Consider the following 15460-nt stretch of genomic DNA (forward strand, 5'->3'; position numbering starts at 1 on the left):
AAGTCACTGCCGTACAAATCTTCACTGGAGAGGCTGCCTTAGCTTCTGCCCACGACAAAGCTACACTTATGGTCGAATGTGCCTTCATGGAAACAGGGGACTGTTTCCCACAAACAATGCATGCTGATGAAATGGTCCTTCGGATCCACTTGGAAATCATGGCCGTGGAAGCAGGTGCACCTCGCTTAGCTGGATTAGATGGTCAGAGAGCCTAAACTCGTTGCTGACCTCCAGATATTGAAGTAGTACTCTTCTCATATCCAACTTCTTCAAAATCTGGTCCTGTTTCTTGGAACCTGGGGTTCTGGAACACTGGTAATCGAGTTTCCTGATCAACATGAAACACAAACAACTTTAAGCAGGAACGAAGGAATGGTGTTGTAAAGAGACTCCAGTATCAGAGATTTTAAGGAAAGGCTGTCTACATGAAAGCGCCTAGAGTTCCGAGACCCATCTTGCCAAGGTCACAGCCACTAGAAAAACTATCCTGAGCATCAAATCCATCAGCGACACTTCCTTCAGCAGCTCAAACGGAGTTTGTCTGAATCCCCGCAGAACCACATTAAGATCCCATGAAGGGAACGGGCTTTAATCAAAGGTCTGATGTGAAGTTCACTCTTCAAAAATCTAGCTATGTCTGGATGAGCTCTGAAAAAAAGAGAGCCTGGCAATTTGGATCTGAAGGGAAGCCACCATAAATCCTTTGCCAAAGTCAGCTTGAAGAAAAACCAACACCACAGAAATTGGAGAAATTGGCTCCACATTTTTCTGGGCACACCACTGCTGGAAAAGTCTGCCACACCTTAACATAGGCCGAGATTATTGTTAGCTTCTTAAATTTGAGGAGAGTGGTATTGACTACCTCCAAATGCCTCTTACTTGCTAACACTTCGCATTCAAGTGCCAAGCCATAAGAGCAATGTGATTCGGATCTTTAAGGCACACTGGACCCTAGGAAAGAAGATCCAGATGCACCTGTAACTTGAGCCTGAGACCTATCTGAAGAACAAAAGAATTGCCGTCAGACAACTGGTCCATCGTGCCCAGCAGTCCGCTCCTGTGGCGGCCCCTAGGTCAAAGACCAAAGAAGCACCAGATCCATATAATACGCTCTGTGAGGCCAGTATGGAGCTATGAGAATAACCTTTCCCCAATGACTTGCGATCTTTTGAAGGATTCGGCCAATCATGGGCCACAGGGGACTTATAAAAGTATGCTCTGTGGCTACAGCTGGGATAAGAGTGTCCAGACCCGTGCTTTCAGGCTTTTATCTTTGACTGAAGAACCTGTCCGCCTTTTTGTTCTTTGCTGTAGCCATAAGGTCAAATTGTGGCCGACCCCAGCAGCAAACAATGGCTTGGAATGCCGTCTACAACAGCGTCCACTCGCCCAAATCCAAGTTTTGCCTGTGAGAAAGTCGGCTTGGACATTGTTCACTCCCACCATCGAGAGCGCCTGCAGATGACGTTCCGCCCAAGAGAAAAGCAAGCGGGCTCCCAGACCCAGAAGGGCACTCCTGGTGCCTCCCTGGCAAATGATAGGCCACTGCTGTAACATTGTCCGAGAAGACCCAGATCACTTGGCCTTCCAGAGATATGATAGATATGGTGAAAATGTGTCACTAGTTAATTGCTGGCATGGAACAACATGCATTTATCATTGAACATGAGATTATGGCCGTGTACTCAAACAAAGAGATTACTGAAACATAAACCTTTGATAATTAGATAGATGACACTGGAAGAAGTCTTTAAAAAGACTGCCACTGTTCTTGCACCATCATCAGATACTTGAATACAGACAGAAGACTGTGTGACTAAAGACTATGGGCTAGATGCACTAAAGATATCGACTAGATCACTGTTGGCCAATTCTCCAGCAGCGATCGATGTGTTATCAAGTTTGCATGCAAATGATTTGCACGGTGCAAACCATTTGCATGCAAAAGCGACCATCAATCGCTCAGTGAGTGATTGACACATGCGCAGAGCCCTAACAGCAGTGACATGGGAAGCAGCCTGTAGAACTGATTGTTCTACGAGCTGACGTTGGGTGAGAAGATACCAACATGCGTGTGGTATGGGCACTGCCTAAAGATTTAAATGACAGTGCACTTGACAGTATCCATACTAGGTTCCGAGGATGATGTCACCCACATGTGAGAATATTATGCCTGCTTATTCTCGGAGAAATATTACTACAACAGGAATATCAGTAGGCAAAACTGAATGACATTTTCCTTATTCAAAGGATATGGTCCAAAGAGAATAAAATCAATTAACTAGCATGCAAGCAATACTTATGCTGAAATTATCTGTAAATTAATCAAAAGCAGAAAAGGTGACCCAATGATGCATACAGAATATTTCACTGAAGAACCTGACTTGGTCAAGTTTCAGAAATAGCCTGCATCAGGGACCATCGGATTTTCCAATGGAAACTAAAATAAATCACAAGACTGGACAAAATCTCCCAGATACAGTATATCAGTGGTATAGTATTGGGACAGAAACAATCTCCCAGATACAGTATATGAATGGTATAGTATTGGGACAGAAACAATCTCCCTTTGCTCCCGTTCCCACTGAACTGACTCAAAGTTAGCTGAGGAGCAGGAAATATTTATTTATTTATTCAATTTTTTATACTGTTCTCCGAGTGGAGCTCAGAACGGTTTACATGAATTTATTTTGGTACTTAAGCATTTTTCCTTGTCTGTTCTGATGGGCTCACAATCTAATGTACCTGAGACAATGGGGAATCTGGCGACCTGCCCAGGGTCACAAGGAGCAGTGTGGATTGGAATTTACAGTTCTATCCACTGCACCATATTTACAGACAAAGTATGGTAAAAGACAGCATGGCAAATATTGTCTGACAAAGATGGCAAACCAAAGTTTACAAAGCATGGTAAAAATATAATATGAGACACGCTTCTTGCTTCCAAGACTCTAGGTCAGTGGTTCTCAAATGATGTATCACTGCACTGCAAGAAGTGGCTAGGTGCATCGCAAACTGCTGTGGGTAAGTATTTTAGAGGCAAGGCTTGAAGAGGGTGCGAGAGATGTGTAGGCGAGGCTCGGGAATGAGTATAACAGTGGCGAAGCCTAGCGAGGCTAGGAAGCACTTGCGAGAGAGGCAAGATGAGTGAAGTGAGGGTGTGAGGAGGGAATGTGTAAACAGCTATCCGGCAGGTGGGTTGGCACATACCTACACATTGCCAGTCGGCTCCAGATTGCCCTCTCTGCCATGTGGCAGGATCAGACTGAGCTGATCTGAGATGAAGTCTTTTGAAGGAGGGGTAACATGAACTGTGGAGGCCATGTGACCTATGCACAGTCTCGCTGAGATGGTTTGTAAAGTAAAGACTCAATTACAAAGCTGAAGCAAAGTGTCTTGTCTTTGTTGAGGTAGAATGCCTTTAGATGAATGATGTTGGATAGGGTTTCTATGAACTGTAGCAGTTAAGAAGGTTGAAGCTATAACTTTGGGAAGCTGACTTCGAACCCTAGAAGCTGAAGAAAAATTGTGTACTGTTTGAAGAGATGTAGTTTTTATTTCCCAGTTATCTAGATATGTAAACACTTGAAACCCATGAGTTTGAAGGGTTGCTGCTATGACCACTAGATACTTGGTGAATACACTTGGAGAAGAAGCCAGGCTGAATGGAAGAACTTTGTACTGGAAGTGTTGATGAGCTATTTGAAAACACAGAAAAATTTTGTACTTAGAATGTATGGATATGTGTGTGTAGGCCTCTTTGAGGTGCAGGCCTCTGAGGTCTAAAGAGCATAGCCAATCATTTTGTTCTAGAAGAGGGCATAGTGACCCTAAAGATAGCAAGTGAAATTTCTTTTTGACTAAATATTTGTTTAAAGCTCAGCGGTCAAGAATTGGACAAAGATCTCTTGTCTTCTTTGGAATTAGGAAATACTTTGAGTAGAACCGCTGATTTTTCTGAGACAGGGAACCACTTCGATGGCATTTAGTTGAAGCAGAGCTTCAATTTCCTGAAGAAGGGACGGCTGTTGAGATGTGAAAGAAAACTCTCTTGGAGGGTGGTTCGGGAGAATGATTGCAAAATGGAGATAACACTCCTTGATGACTTAGTAGGACCCAGGAATCTGTAGTGATGAGAATCCAGCACCGATGAAACAATTGCAGTCGACCTTCGATGGGCTGGGGAAGAGCCTGAGAAGAATAAATTTTTGCCATGTTCTCTAGAAGCACATCAAAAAGACTGAGCTGGCTTTTGAGGGGCTGAAGACCAAGTCTTCTGAGGTCTGTTTTTGTCTCTTCTGTGGTGGAGGTTTTGTAGAACAGGATGTGGCTGGAAACCTTCTCTTGTAGGAATAAGTAGGTTTTGCAACAGGCTTAGAATGTTGACTCAGTCTTAGATCTGTTTAAAAAGTCCAATTTTACTCATGCTGAGTAAGCTTTTGAGTAGCTACCTCTATGCGGTCGCCAAAGAGTTCTTCACCAAGACAAGGGATATTGACTAAGTGATCTTGAAGATTAATATTCATATCAGAAACTCGCAGCCAAGTAAGACACCTCATAGCCACAGACATGGCAGATGGTTAGTTCAAATGCATCAAATGCCGTTCTTGGCATATATTTTCTGGTTTGAAGGATACTGTGAGTAGTCTTTCTAGGAGCTACAGGAGTCATTTCAAGTAGCTTTCCATGTTAAGTTTTTTTGACCATTGTTCTTCTCATCTCATTCTTATGAGCATTTTAGAAAATAACTGAAGACTTATCTTTTTTCAGAATATTTGGTCGATTAAATCTCTAATGCTTTCTTCTTTTGTTATTATGCATAACTTTTGTAAACCGCACTGAACTTAAGGTTATGCAGTATAGAAATATGATGTTATGTTATGTAGACTAAGTAAAGGCAACTTAAGAAGCTCCTTAGGAGGCTAATCAAAATCCATGACATCTAGGAGCTCTGTTTTAGGCTCAGTGTCAGCCTCTAATTTGACAGGGAGAGCCTTTCCCAATTGTCTAATATATCTAGTAAAGGAAAGTCCCTCAGGAGGAGATCGTCTTCTAGGAAGAGGAGGAGATGGCTCTGAAGGAATGTCATATGATTCAGGAGCAGATAAAGTAGGATCACCTTCAGAATCAATCAGTGTGGCCACGAGAGAGATCAGAGTCATAAATCCCAGGTGACAGTGGGATCGGAGAGAACTTCCTCGATGTCGTTGGTAACGATCTGATGAGGAACAATGCAAAGATCGTTTATGTCAGGAAGCATAGGATAGATGTGAATGAGGAGGATGATGCTTCAATGTACATTGCCGAGGTCTCAATGCAGAGTTTCAACGCTTGATGGAGAGCATCAAGGTCTACTGGAAGAGCACTGATAGGAAGTAGAATGGCGTGTCAGTGTAGACCTGAAGTCAGTATCATGTGGCCTCAGAGTGTTATGCTTAGGCTTGGCCAGTACCAAAGGAGTAGATATAAGCACTGGTGTCGACTGCAATTTGAAGATGTCACCGATCTCCCTTCGGGAAAACTCAAGTTGTTCCCTGAAGATCTGCACTGGTACCCTTGGCTCAACAGTTTGTACCATTGGTGCGGCAGGGTGTTGAGAGGTGCGTGAGCTTGAAGAAGATTCAAGCCCTGAAGGAGACACAGCCTGCTCTGAAGGAGAGCATTGGTGTTGATGTTTGGCCTGTATCCAGGGACTCGATGCTGCAGAGGCCTGCAACACTTGCTGGGAAGAAGATGGCTTCTTAACAGGCTTCCCCGAGGCAGGAATGACGTTTGATGTTGATGGCGTTTCCAGTACCAAAGGGTCTGATCACTCTCCAGAGTCCACTGTCAAGCCAAACAGCTTCTCCTGCTGTATGTGATGAGCTTTCAATGAGCAATTTTGTAAGGTGGAACAATGCATACAGGTGTCTACCCGATGTTTAGGGCCCAAATACTGCAAATACCAACTATGCGGGTCAGTGATTGAGATAGGGTGGTGAACGTTTTAAAACCACTTGATAGTTTTGACATGGATGGAAAAATCTCAGCAGCAAAGTTAAATTCAATGGTGCCGAAGAGAGAGAAAAAAACCTGTCGAGGTGGAAAAACAGATGGCCGAGGGCCCGACTGTTAAAACAGAAAAGAATAAAACTTTTTTTTTTTTTTTTACACAGACCATAGAAAATAGTAAGATAAGAAAAAAAATAGCAAAAAGCCAGAAAAGACGACATTGACGGGAAGGCAAAGTTTGCAAAATGAAGAACTGAGGTATTGCGACTCGCAAAGTTTCTAAAAACGTCTAAGTCTGTTTTGGGCCTGTCTTTTGGAGAGTCTACATTGTCTACAATTGTTTTTTTGAGACCATAGCATCCAACTGGACCTCTGAGGAAGGCGTGTTCGCCGAAACATGGACCGTGTAGGGCAGGGGTGCCCACACTTTTTGGGCTTGCGAGCTACTTTTAAAATGACCAAGTCAAAATGATTTACCAACAATAAAATTTTTAAAAAACACAACGCACACTGTACGCATAGAAAATGTTAATTATCATTCCTATTCCAGGGTTTTTCAAAGAGGTCAAAGCAGATGACTCTATGCACTATCACCTCAGTAACAACCATACAAAAATAGACAAATATACCCCCCTCCCTTTTTACTAAACCACGATAGCAGTTTTTAGAGCGCAGGGAGCTGCGCTGAATGCCCAGCGCTGCTCTCGACGCTCATAGGCTCCCTGCGCTAAAAAACTCTATTGCGGTTTAGTAAAAGGGGACCTTAGTGCAAAATATAGACAGCAGATATAAATTCAGACACATTTTGATCACTAAATTTAAAATAAAATCATTTTTCCTACCTTGTCTGGTGATTTCATGAGTCTCTGGTTGCACTTTCTTCTTCTGACTGTGCATCCAATCTTTCTTCCCTTTTAGCCTGTATGCTTCCTCTCCTCCACACCTCATTCCCTCCCCCAACTTTTCCTTCCTCTCTCCCTGCCCTTTCTTTCTCTCTGCCTCCCTTTCCTTTTTTTCTGTTTCTCTTCTTTCCTTCTGTCTCCCTGCCTGCCCTTTTTCTTTCTTTCTCCCTGCCCTCCCCCAAGACACTGCCACTGCCATCGGGGACCAGGACCCAAACTGCCATCGGGGACCAGGACCCAAACCGCCACCAATAACAGGCCCGAAAGCCGACGCCAATAACACGCCCAAAAGCCGACGCCGCCCCAACCTCTCCCTGCTTCGGCCGACCAGCATCACGAGGAGCTGTTGGGGGAAATGCTGCCGGGTCCTGCCTTCGCGGAAACAGAAAGTAGGCAGGACCCGGCAGCAAGAAGACGAAATGCTTCACTAACATGTCTCCCGCCTTAGCCCGTAGCGAACACTTGCTTCAGGGCTCTCAACATGTGCGTGCCGGCTTCCCTTCTCCCCCCCTCCCGGACATAACTTCCGGTTTCGGAGGGAAGAGAAGGGAAGCCGGCACGCACACGTTAGAGCCACGGAGCATAAGTTCGCTACGGGCTGAAATCTCCAAGCTGGTTTTTTTTGTGTTTTTTTAATGTTCAGCAGCGGCGGCAGCAGCAGATGACAGCTGGGCGGACCGCCCAGCTAAAAGGCCCTAGACTGAGAACACTGGAGAGGAAGGCTGATCGGCCCGGTAGATCAGGACGGCAACACGAGTCTATCACGGAGCCCGGGATGGGCTCCGCGATCGACTCGCGTTGCCTTCCTGAGCTACTGGTCGATCGCGATCGATATGTTGGGCACCCCTGGTGTAGGGTCTGGTAGGACTACACATGTGGACTATTATATCTGTATTAATTTGTGTTGTTTTGGAAGAAGAAATAAATAAATCATCTTTTTAGAACATCATCATCCACAGTCTTCTGTTTTGATCATTGAGATGTATATTAAACAATTTGGATTTTGACTAGAAAAGATATCCTTTAGTAGTTAAAAAGCTTTTTGTTTTGATGTAGTTTTCCACATCATACTTATGTGAATTAGGGTTGTATGGCAACTGGAGTGGGGGAGTAGCCTAGTGGGTAGAGCAACTGCCTCAGCACCCTGAGATTGTGAGTTTGTTTCCCACTGCAGCTCCTTCTGACTCTGGGCAAGTGACTTAACACATCATTGCCCCAGGTACAAAATAAATACCTGTCTAAAATATGTAAACTGCTTTGATTGTATAACCACACACAGAAAATGCAATATATCAAGTCCCATCCTCTTTACCCTTTATTTTACTAACATTAAATGCAAAAAAAGAGGAAAACCAAGATGGTGATGGAGAATGTTGCATAGTTGGAGGCTCCTCCCTCTCGGTATTTAAAAAGTAAAAATTTCTACTTTAGGGCTTTTTGCCCATCAGATTTACCTTTGAGGATATGCTGAAGAGGAGAGGGAGGCAGAGGACAGTTCCTCCTGCTTCCACTGCTACTTCAACGCCACGGCAATCAGCAATTACCACTTTTGCTGTGCCTGTTACTTGGGGCTTATCTGCAGCCAGGGGTGGGCAGACCCCCATCTTGGACAATGAGATATCGTTGAGCACGGCGGGACCAGGGATGCCTCCAAGGCCTGGAAGGATGCAGGGTGGTCCGACAGTGCAGTTGGGAGTTTCTTCGCCAACAGCACTGCTGGTTTTCCCTCTGACCCAGGAAGGATTTGCATTTCAGAGGAGCGTCTCGCTGGAGACGCTCTCGCGTGAAGGATCAGGCTCTCAGATGGCACTGGGAGGTGTTGAAGATTTACAGAATACAAACTTGACTTCAGCTTCAGAAATTTCTCCTATTCCATCCCTAAAGCCACTTGTGAAGCCTGCTATTGTAGACATGCTCCCTGTTCATTGCTCCTGTTATCGACTCTATGAAACAAATAAAAACTTTGGAGGAGAAAACACAGCAACATTCAGTTAGAATAGATCAAGTTGAAAAATTGGTTTCTGAAGTTAAAACTCAAACTGGTCAACAGTTAAGAAATAGAAATATACTAATTAGGAAGATAGAAAATCTAGAGAATGCAAATCAAAATCTTAATTTGCGACTCCTCAATTTTCCTGTCTCTAGATTGTATTCTCCTAAGGAAATGTTTCAATTATTTTTGACTTCTGTTCTGAAATATTCAGAGACAAACATGCCACCACTCCAGAAACTGTATTACCTTAATCTTAGCATGGAAAATCCTCTCAAGTAAAATTGCCGTCACAGAAATGCTATTAGTGACATTTGTCTTTCTCCAAGACAAAGAAGCAATTCTTCGATTATTTTATAAAACTGAAAAAGCTGAGTTTTTTGGCTCTAAATTAGCAATATTTCCTGATGTTTCTAAATGGACACAATCGTGACAAAAGAAGTTTTTAACCTTTTGTCAATCAGTTTTGAAATTGGGGGCTACTTTTCAACTATGCTTTGTAGGGGTGTTTCCTTATTTGCACCTGAAGGTTAGGCCTCTATGACATCATCAAGTCTGAACCATCATTTAAGCCTGATCCATTGTCTGCAAGAAATCTTTCCAGCATGAACCTTGCAAGAAGAGAAAGAAGAAACATCTTTGCTGTTTCTGCCTGATGCATTCTGGGTATGTACCAGAATTGTATTCTAGTCAAAGATATCCAGCTATGCCTATGTGATCTGCCCATGTGAATCTTGGGGGAGTTATTGCTCCTGTGCTGGTCTTATCTAACGAAGGCGCCTCTGTTTCAGATAGTACGAGACTTTATACAGAAAGGCTATTCATCTAAGTTCTGTTTCTGGATTGGTACGGAGAAGTCATCTGACGAGATCCAAGTGAAAAGGTGCTAATTATAATTTAGTCTGTGCCAGGATGTGAGGGAACTCGCGTCTTATCATAGGTTACTCTGCATTCTCTATAATAATTAAGACCTGAAAAGTTACCTCGTGTGTCTCTCTGTCTGAGAGAGTGAATCGGACTTTAAACAGATCTGGATTCCATCACATGAAGGAAACCTTTGCTGCCAACTTAAGTTATAGCTATTCCAGTGCCTGACAAACTCTTGTTCTGGTACCAAAATAATTCTTATCTTCAGTGCTGAGTAGAGGATGACTTCCTTTTCACCTGACTTTGTGCCAAGGCCTAATTGAATGGTGAGAATACGGAATTCTATTATCTTATCAGTTGGGGTTAGATAAGTGAATCCTATTGTGGTTCGGGATAAGGAGAAGTAAAGCTACTCTTGGTGATAAGCGATATATTTAGTTGCTGCTAATCAGGAATTATTATTATAAGGAATTATAGAGTGTAAGAATTAGTTACTTATTTACCTAGCAAGTGTGTTGTGATAATTGTGTACTGAGTTTCATATATGTAATCGGATATTTTGTGAACAATATTTAGATATTGCTGCTGGCTTGTGAATTATATTTTTCTATTTTCATAATAAAAGTATTTCTCATTAGCCTGGGTCTGGTTTCGTATAAGTAGGCAAAGAAAGCTGAACCTGGATGAGATATTATGGTCTTCCCTAGAAACTAACCGGCACGTATTTGTTTATGTAACTGATTAGTAGACCATTAATCTTCCTACAGCTTTCCATGTAAATGTATTTCCTATCAAAGTAATCGTTATGTCTTTTATGAACCTGAACAATTACAATTTTTCCCGGAAGGCAAAGCAGTTTCAAGGAACCCGGATAGTGGAGCCAATGTCCAGGAATCTGGCCAACCATAAATTTGATTAACGGTCTCCGTATTTCCTTTTGCCTTTTCCTTAATTCTAACTTTCCTTGATTGTGATAGGTTTTTTTTCTCTTTCTCTCCCTTTTGTGGACTGTAATATAGTATGTAAGATATGATCAAAATTTTTTCTTTGAGGATTTCTATTTCTCTTTCAATGTTTGTGCTTTGATGTACGCTTCCCCCTCCGTATTCACAGGAGTTAGGGGCAAAGCCGTCCCGCGAATATGGAAAAACTGTGAATAATATTCAGGCCGGTTCTGCCCTTATCCCCCACCTATTTTTAGCCCTGTAAGCCCCCCCCTTAAGCCTTACCTGGTGGTCTAACGAGTTTTCTGATCAAAAATCACGAATAACCGAATCCGTAGATACACGGATACGGAGGGGGAAGTGTAAATAAAAAATAATAAAGTTAAAAAAAAAAAAAAGCAAAAAAAGAGAAAGACTTCAGTGTTTTTCTCATTGAAAAAGTCACCAAAAAACATTGAGCTCATGTATCACACCATCATGCTTAATTCATTAAACAAGGTTATTAATAGCTTTCTGAAATTTGTTACTTTTATTTAAAGTTTAGTTAATTTTTTTTTCTTCATATGTTTTACAGTGTGCCATGAACCAAAAAAGTTTGAGAACCACTGCTCTAGATCCTGGTCTTTTGTTTCAGAGGCTACAGCTATCTTTGAGTCAGTTCAGTGGGAACAGGAGCTAAGGGAGATTGTTCCTCTCCTAATAAACCACCAACATCTGGAAGATTTTGTCAAACCTTGTGATTATTTTACTTTGTGTTGAAGAATCTGATGGCTCCTGATGTAGGCTGTTGTGGAAACTTGGCATCATTAGTGGTTCCTCCTTTTTGGACCACCTTTGTTTCTGGTTCCATCTGTTGCTACTGCAGAGGTTACACTCCTGTTTCTTTTGCTTTGAAATTTTCTGCAAGCTAGCTTATTAGAATCAATAAATTAAACAAACAACAACAACAACAACTTCTTTAAAATATGCCTACATTTTCATTGAAAATCACCACTAATTAACCAAGCTTTTTCTTTTGCTCAGGAAATTTCTTCCTTGCAAATTTGGATTTTCTGACCTAACATTTACTATATATGGCTCTTATTAGGTCTAACATATCACTCACTGAGTGTGAACTCAGCTTGAAAAAGCCAAAAGTAAATTAAAAAGGGTAATGCATCAAGGGTGTTTACTCAATGAAAAAGTTCATTCCAAAATTGCCAAGGGTGCTTTCTGTGCTGAAAAAGGGGAGAAAATGTCTACTTTTCACTGTTTGAATCTGTATACTTTGCATCTGCAAAGCATGCGGATTAAATACTGCATGTGGCACAGCCTATTGGATGGCTCCATTGAGAATTTCAGTTTGAAAATGAGCATCAGTAATGTTCTTTACTCCTAGTTTGAATCCTCTCACATCTCCTCTACTAGACATGAATATTAAAAATGAATTAAATGGCTTACCTGACAAAGGTTTCAGCTGAAGCCACTCGGCATCTGACCTGCGGTTTAGTTTATGGTCAGAAAGCTTTCTCCCTACTACCGATTCTTCAACCTGTTTTTTCTTGAACCACTTCTGTTTACCCTGATATAATGTGATAGTTAATACCTTACTTATTACATAACACATATATGCATAACAGATATACATTAAGATAGTTAATACCTTACTTATTACTTAACACAAGATATACATCAAGATATTTTATTAAAAAATTTTAAAGTAATTTTTTGTGTATTTTCGGTGAAATGAATAGCCAAAATGACTCAGATACAGTGAAAAATCAATGATGATAGATAGTAACACTTTCACATAAATTAATGCATGATGTCAAATTGTGTACGGTAATGCCAGAACAGCACAGGCTCCACAAGAAGTTAAGTAGAAGGATAAAGCCTCAGAAAAGGGCCCTCCCACATCCACAAAAGTGGTTTATTAAAGGTGGTTGAGCGATCAGCTCATCGGCAAAAAATCTTCTTCAAAATTGAAAAAGCTCTGTGCTGTGCTGTGAAAAAAGATAGATGAAAAACTACTCAATTTATCTTCAGCTGAAGACTGGAGGCCGGAAACAGAAGTGAATGGCGGGTTAGTGAACCCCTGCTATGAAAGTATGAGCTGCGAGGGGGAGAGTGACTGAGCGCTAGTGGCATGGAAGCGCAGGAAAGTTGTTATTAAAACAGCCTTACTATGAGTGCACAAGCCGTGAATGAGAGAGTGACTAGGTGCCAGCTGATTTTTGGACAGACGGATAAATATGTCTAAATCAGAAATTTTGGATCTTTCCCTGTCAGATTTAGATCACAGATGGATTTCTAGTAATTTTTCTTTGAAATGGGCACAACAATCATTACGATATTTAGGGATTAATTTAACAAAGCATGTAGAATTGCTATATGCTGCTAATTACCCTCCTCTTCTGAATGTGATCTGGCAAGATATGGAGAATGAAAACATCTAAATATCTCCTGGTTAGGTAGGGTACAAACAATAACGATGTTGGTGCTTCCGAGGTTGCTCTATCTTTTTTCAGCTCTACCGATTCCTCTACCTAAATTATTTTTACAATTAGAGCGGAAGATATTCACTTTTATTTGGCAACATAAGACTCCAAGAGTATCCTGAACAATGATGTATCAACCTAGGAAACTAGGAGGAATGGCAGTACCACAATTTCGATATTACTATCAAGCAGCCCAATTGCGATATTTAGTCAAGTGAAAATGGGATAAGGGAAAATCATGGGTGCGCATGGAGCAGGAGATATTGGGCGCACCTCTATTGTGGCGATACCCTGGCTTCAATTTCCACAACTCTCTACAATAGCTAAAAAGTCTAATTTTGTATTACGACATACTCTTGAGTTGTGGATCCAGGTTCGCAGGCGATGTCATGGGGATAAAAATTATTTTATGGGGACAGCCATTATACATATGCCTAATTTTGCTCTAGGAGAAGTGATGTGGCCTTTCACCGTTGGGACAAACATAGTCTTAAAATATTAGGCCAATTGCTTGAAGATGGGAAAATTGTTCCCTTTGAAGTTCTGAAAAAATATGGCCTTGCACCAAGAGACCTATTTTATTATGGACAAATTGAAAGCTTCATTCGAAAAGTGGCCCTCAGAGAATTAATTATTTCTCAACAGTCGGATTTAGCAAAGACTATGATAAAAGAGAGTGGGAGGGGGAAATATCACTAGATTATACAATGAGCAATTGGAGCATCTCCACCCCCTCTCTGAAATATAGACATCGTTATGAAAAAATTATAGGTAAATCTTTTACTGATAAAGAATGGTTTAGAATATTGCAACCAAAAACCAAAAAAATGACCCCAAAATCTCCACAGAGAAGAAAATCCAGAAGAAACCAAAAGAAATTCTGTGGAATGACAATGTTCCTAAATGGACTTTATTTGAAAATGTCAAAGTTCCAAAGGTACACTAATATCATCCACATAAAATAAAATCATTCATATAAAAGTAAAATGATACACATAAAAATCTTAAAGGACCTAGTCCGCTAGGGATGCAGGACCCAATACGGTCTGCGTTTAGACAAAAAGTCTTCATCAGGGGTCCCACGTATTCATCATTATAGGACCCCCCAGGGACCCCTGAAGAAGACTTTTTGTCAAAATGCGGACCGTGTTGGGTCCTGCATCCCTAGCTTGTTGAATAAGGGACCACTTGCCCAGCCTCTGAAACATCAGAAATGGATACATCTGATAATGACAGCAGGTCGAATCGTCCTGGCATCTGCCTGGAAACAACCAGATTTACTGGGAACCCAAGTATTATTGGCTAAAGTTCAATAAATACAACAAATGTCAAAATTGACTGCTCTTCGAAGAAATCAGATACATAACTACAATACTATTTGGGGTACGTATGAAATCTGGATTAATTCCCAAAAGGATAGTCCTATTGATCTCTGATAGTTTATACTTTTCCTTTTATATTTTATAAATCTCTTACACACATCCTCCCACTGGAGTGGGTGGGAAAGGGAGGGAGGGATGGGAGATAGTAGCTATTACAGATATTTTGATACTTTTGTATTTATTAAGAACTAAGTTATATAATGAATTAAGGTATTGTTCTATGTCTGAATATATAATTGGATGTTTTTAATTGCATCAAATCTAAAAAAAACAACTTATCTTCAGCTGATCGGTATATCGACGGTGGCCAGCGTTTCACAAATCTGCAGCCTCAGAGTGTAGCACAACCGATCAGACTTTAAAGTGGGACACTAAACGCGTCTCTTGCATCCTAAAGATAAGTTGAATAGTTTTTCATCTACCTTTTTGAGTTTTTCACAGCACAGCACAGAACTTTTTCAATTTTGATGAAGGTTTTTTGCTGATGAGGTAACCGCTAAACCACCTTTAATAAACCACTTTTGTAGAGGTGGGAGGGCCCTTTTCTGAGGCTTTTTCCTTCTACTTAACTTGTTGTGGAGCCTGTGCTGTTCTGGCATTACACAATTTGACATCATGCATTAATTTATGTGAAAGTGTTACTTTATCTTTTGGTGAAATGAAACCATTAAAATTTTAACAAATCAAGCTTGGTGGTGGCTGAAATATTTTACAGATAAAACTAAAATATTTATTTACTGTATTTTTCACTCCATATGATGCACTTTTTTAATAAAAAAAAAGAGGGTGGAAAAAAAGGTGCGTCCTATGGAGCGAATAAAACCCTCGCCCCCTACCTTATTTTGACCGCCACCCGTTGCTCCTGAGCTCTGCTCCTGCCCGTGTAAGTAGAAGAAAGGAGAGGCCA

The 15460-nt window shown here is 41.2% G+C and overlaps 1 protein-coding gene across 7 annotated transcripts in view; it reads right to left on the reverse strand.

Annotated features, from left to right (window-relative positions):
- The window catches only part of SLC39A10 (solute carrier family 39 member 10), a 147399-nt gene that overhangs the window by 59522 nt on the left and 72417 nt on the right, over positions 1-15460 (reverse strand). For all 7 annotated transcript variants that reach the window (XM_033944670.1, XM_033944664.1, XM_033944668.1 and 4 more), the window contains exon 6: positions 12135-12255. In XM_033944670.1, the coding sequence (XP_033800561.1) occupies positions 12135-12255 (121 nt within the window). The remainder of the gene's footprint in view (positions 1-12134; positions 12256-15460) is intronic.

The sequence above is a fragment of the Geotrypetes seraphini genome, chromosome 5, assembly GCF_902459505.1.
Source record: "Geotrypetes seraphini chromosome 5, aGeoSer1.1, whole genome shotgun sequence".
Lineage (NCBI taxonomy): Eukaryota > Metazoa > Chordata > Amphibia > Gymnophiona > Dermophiidae > Geotrypetes > Geotrypetes seraphini.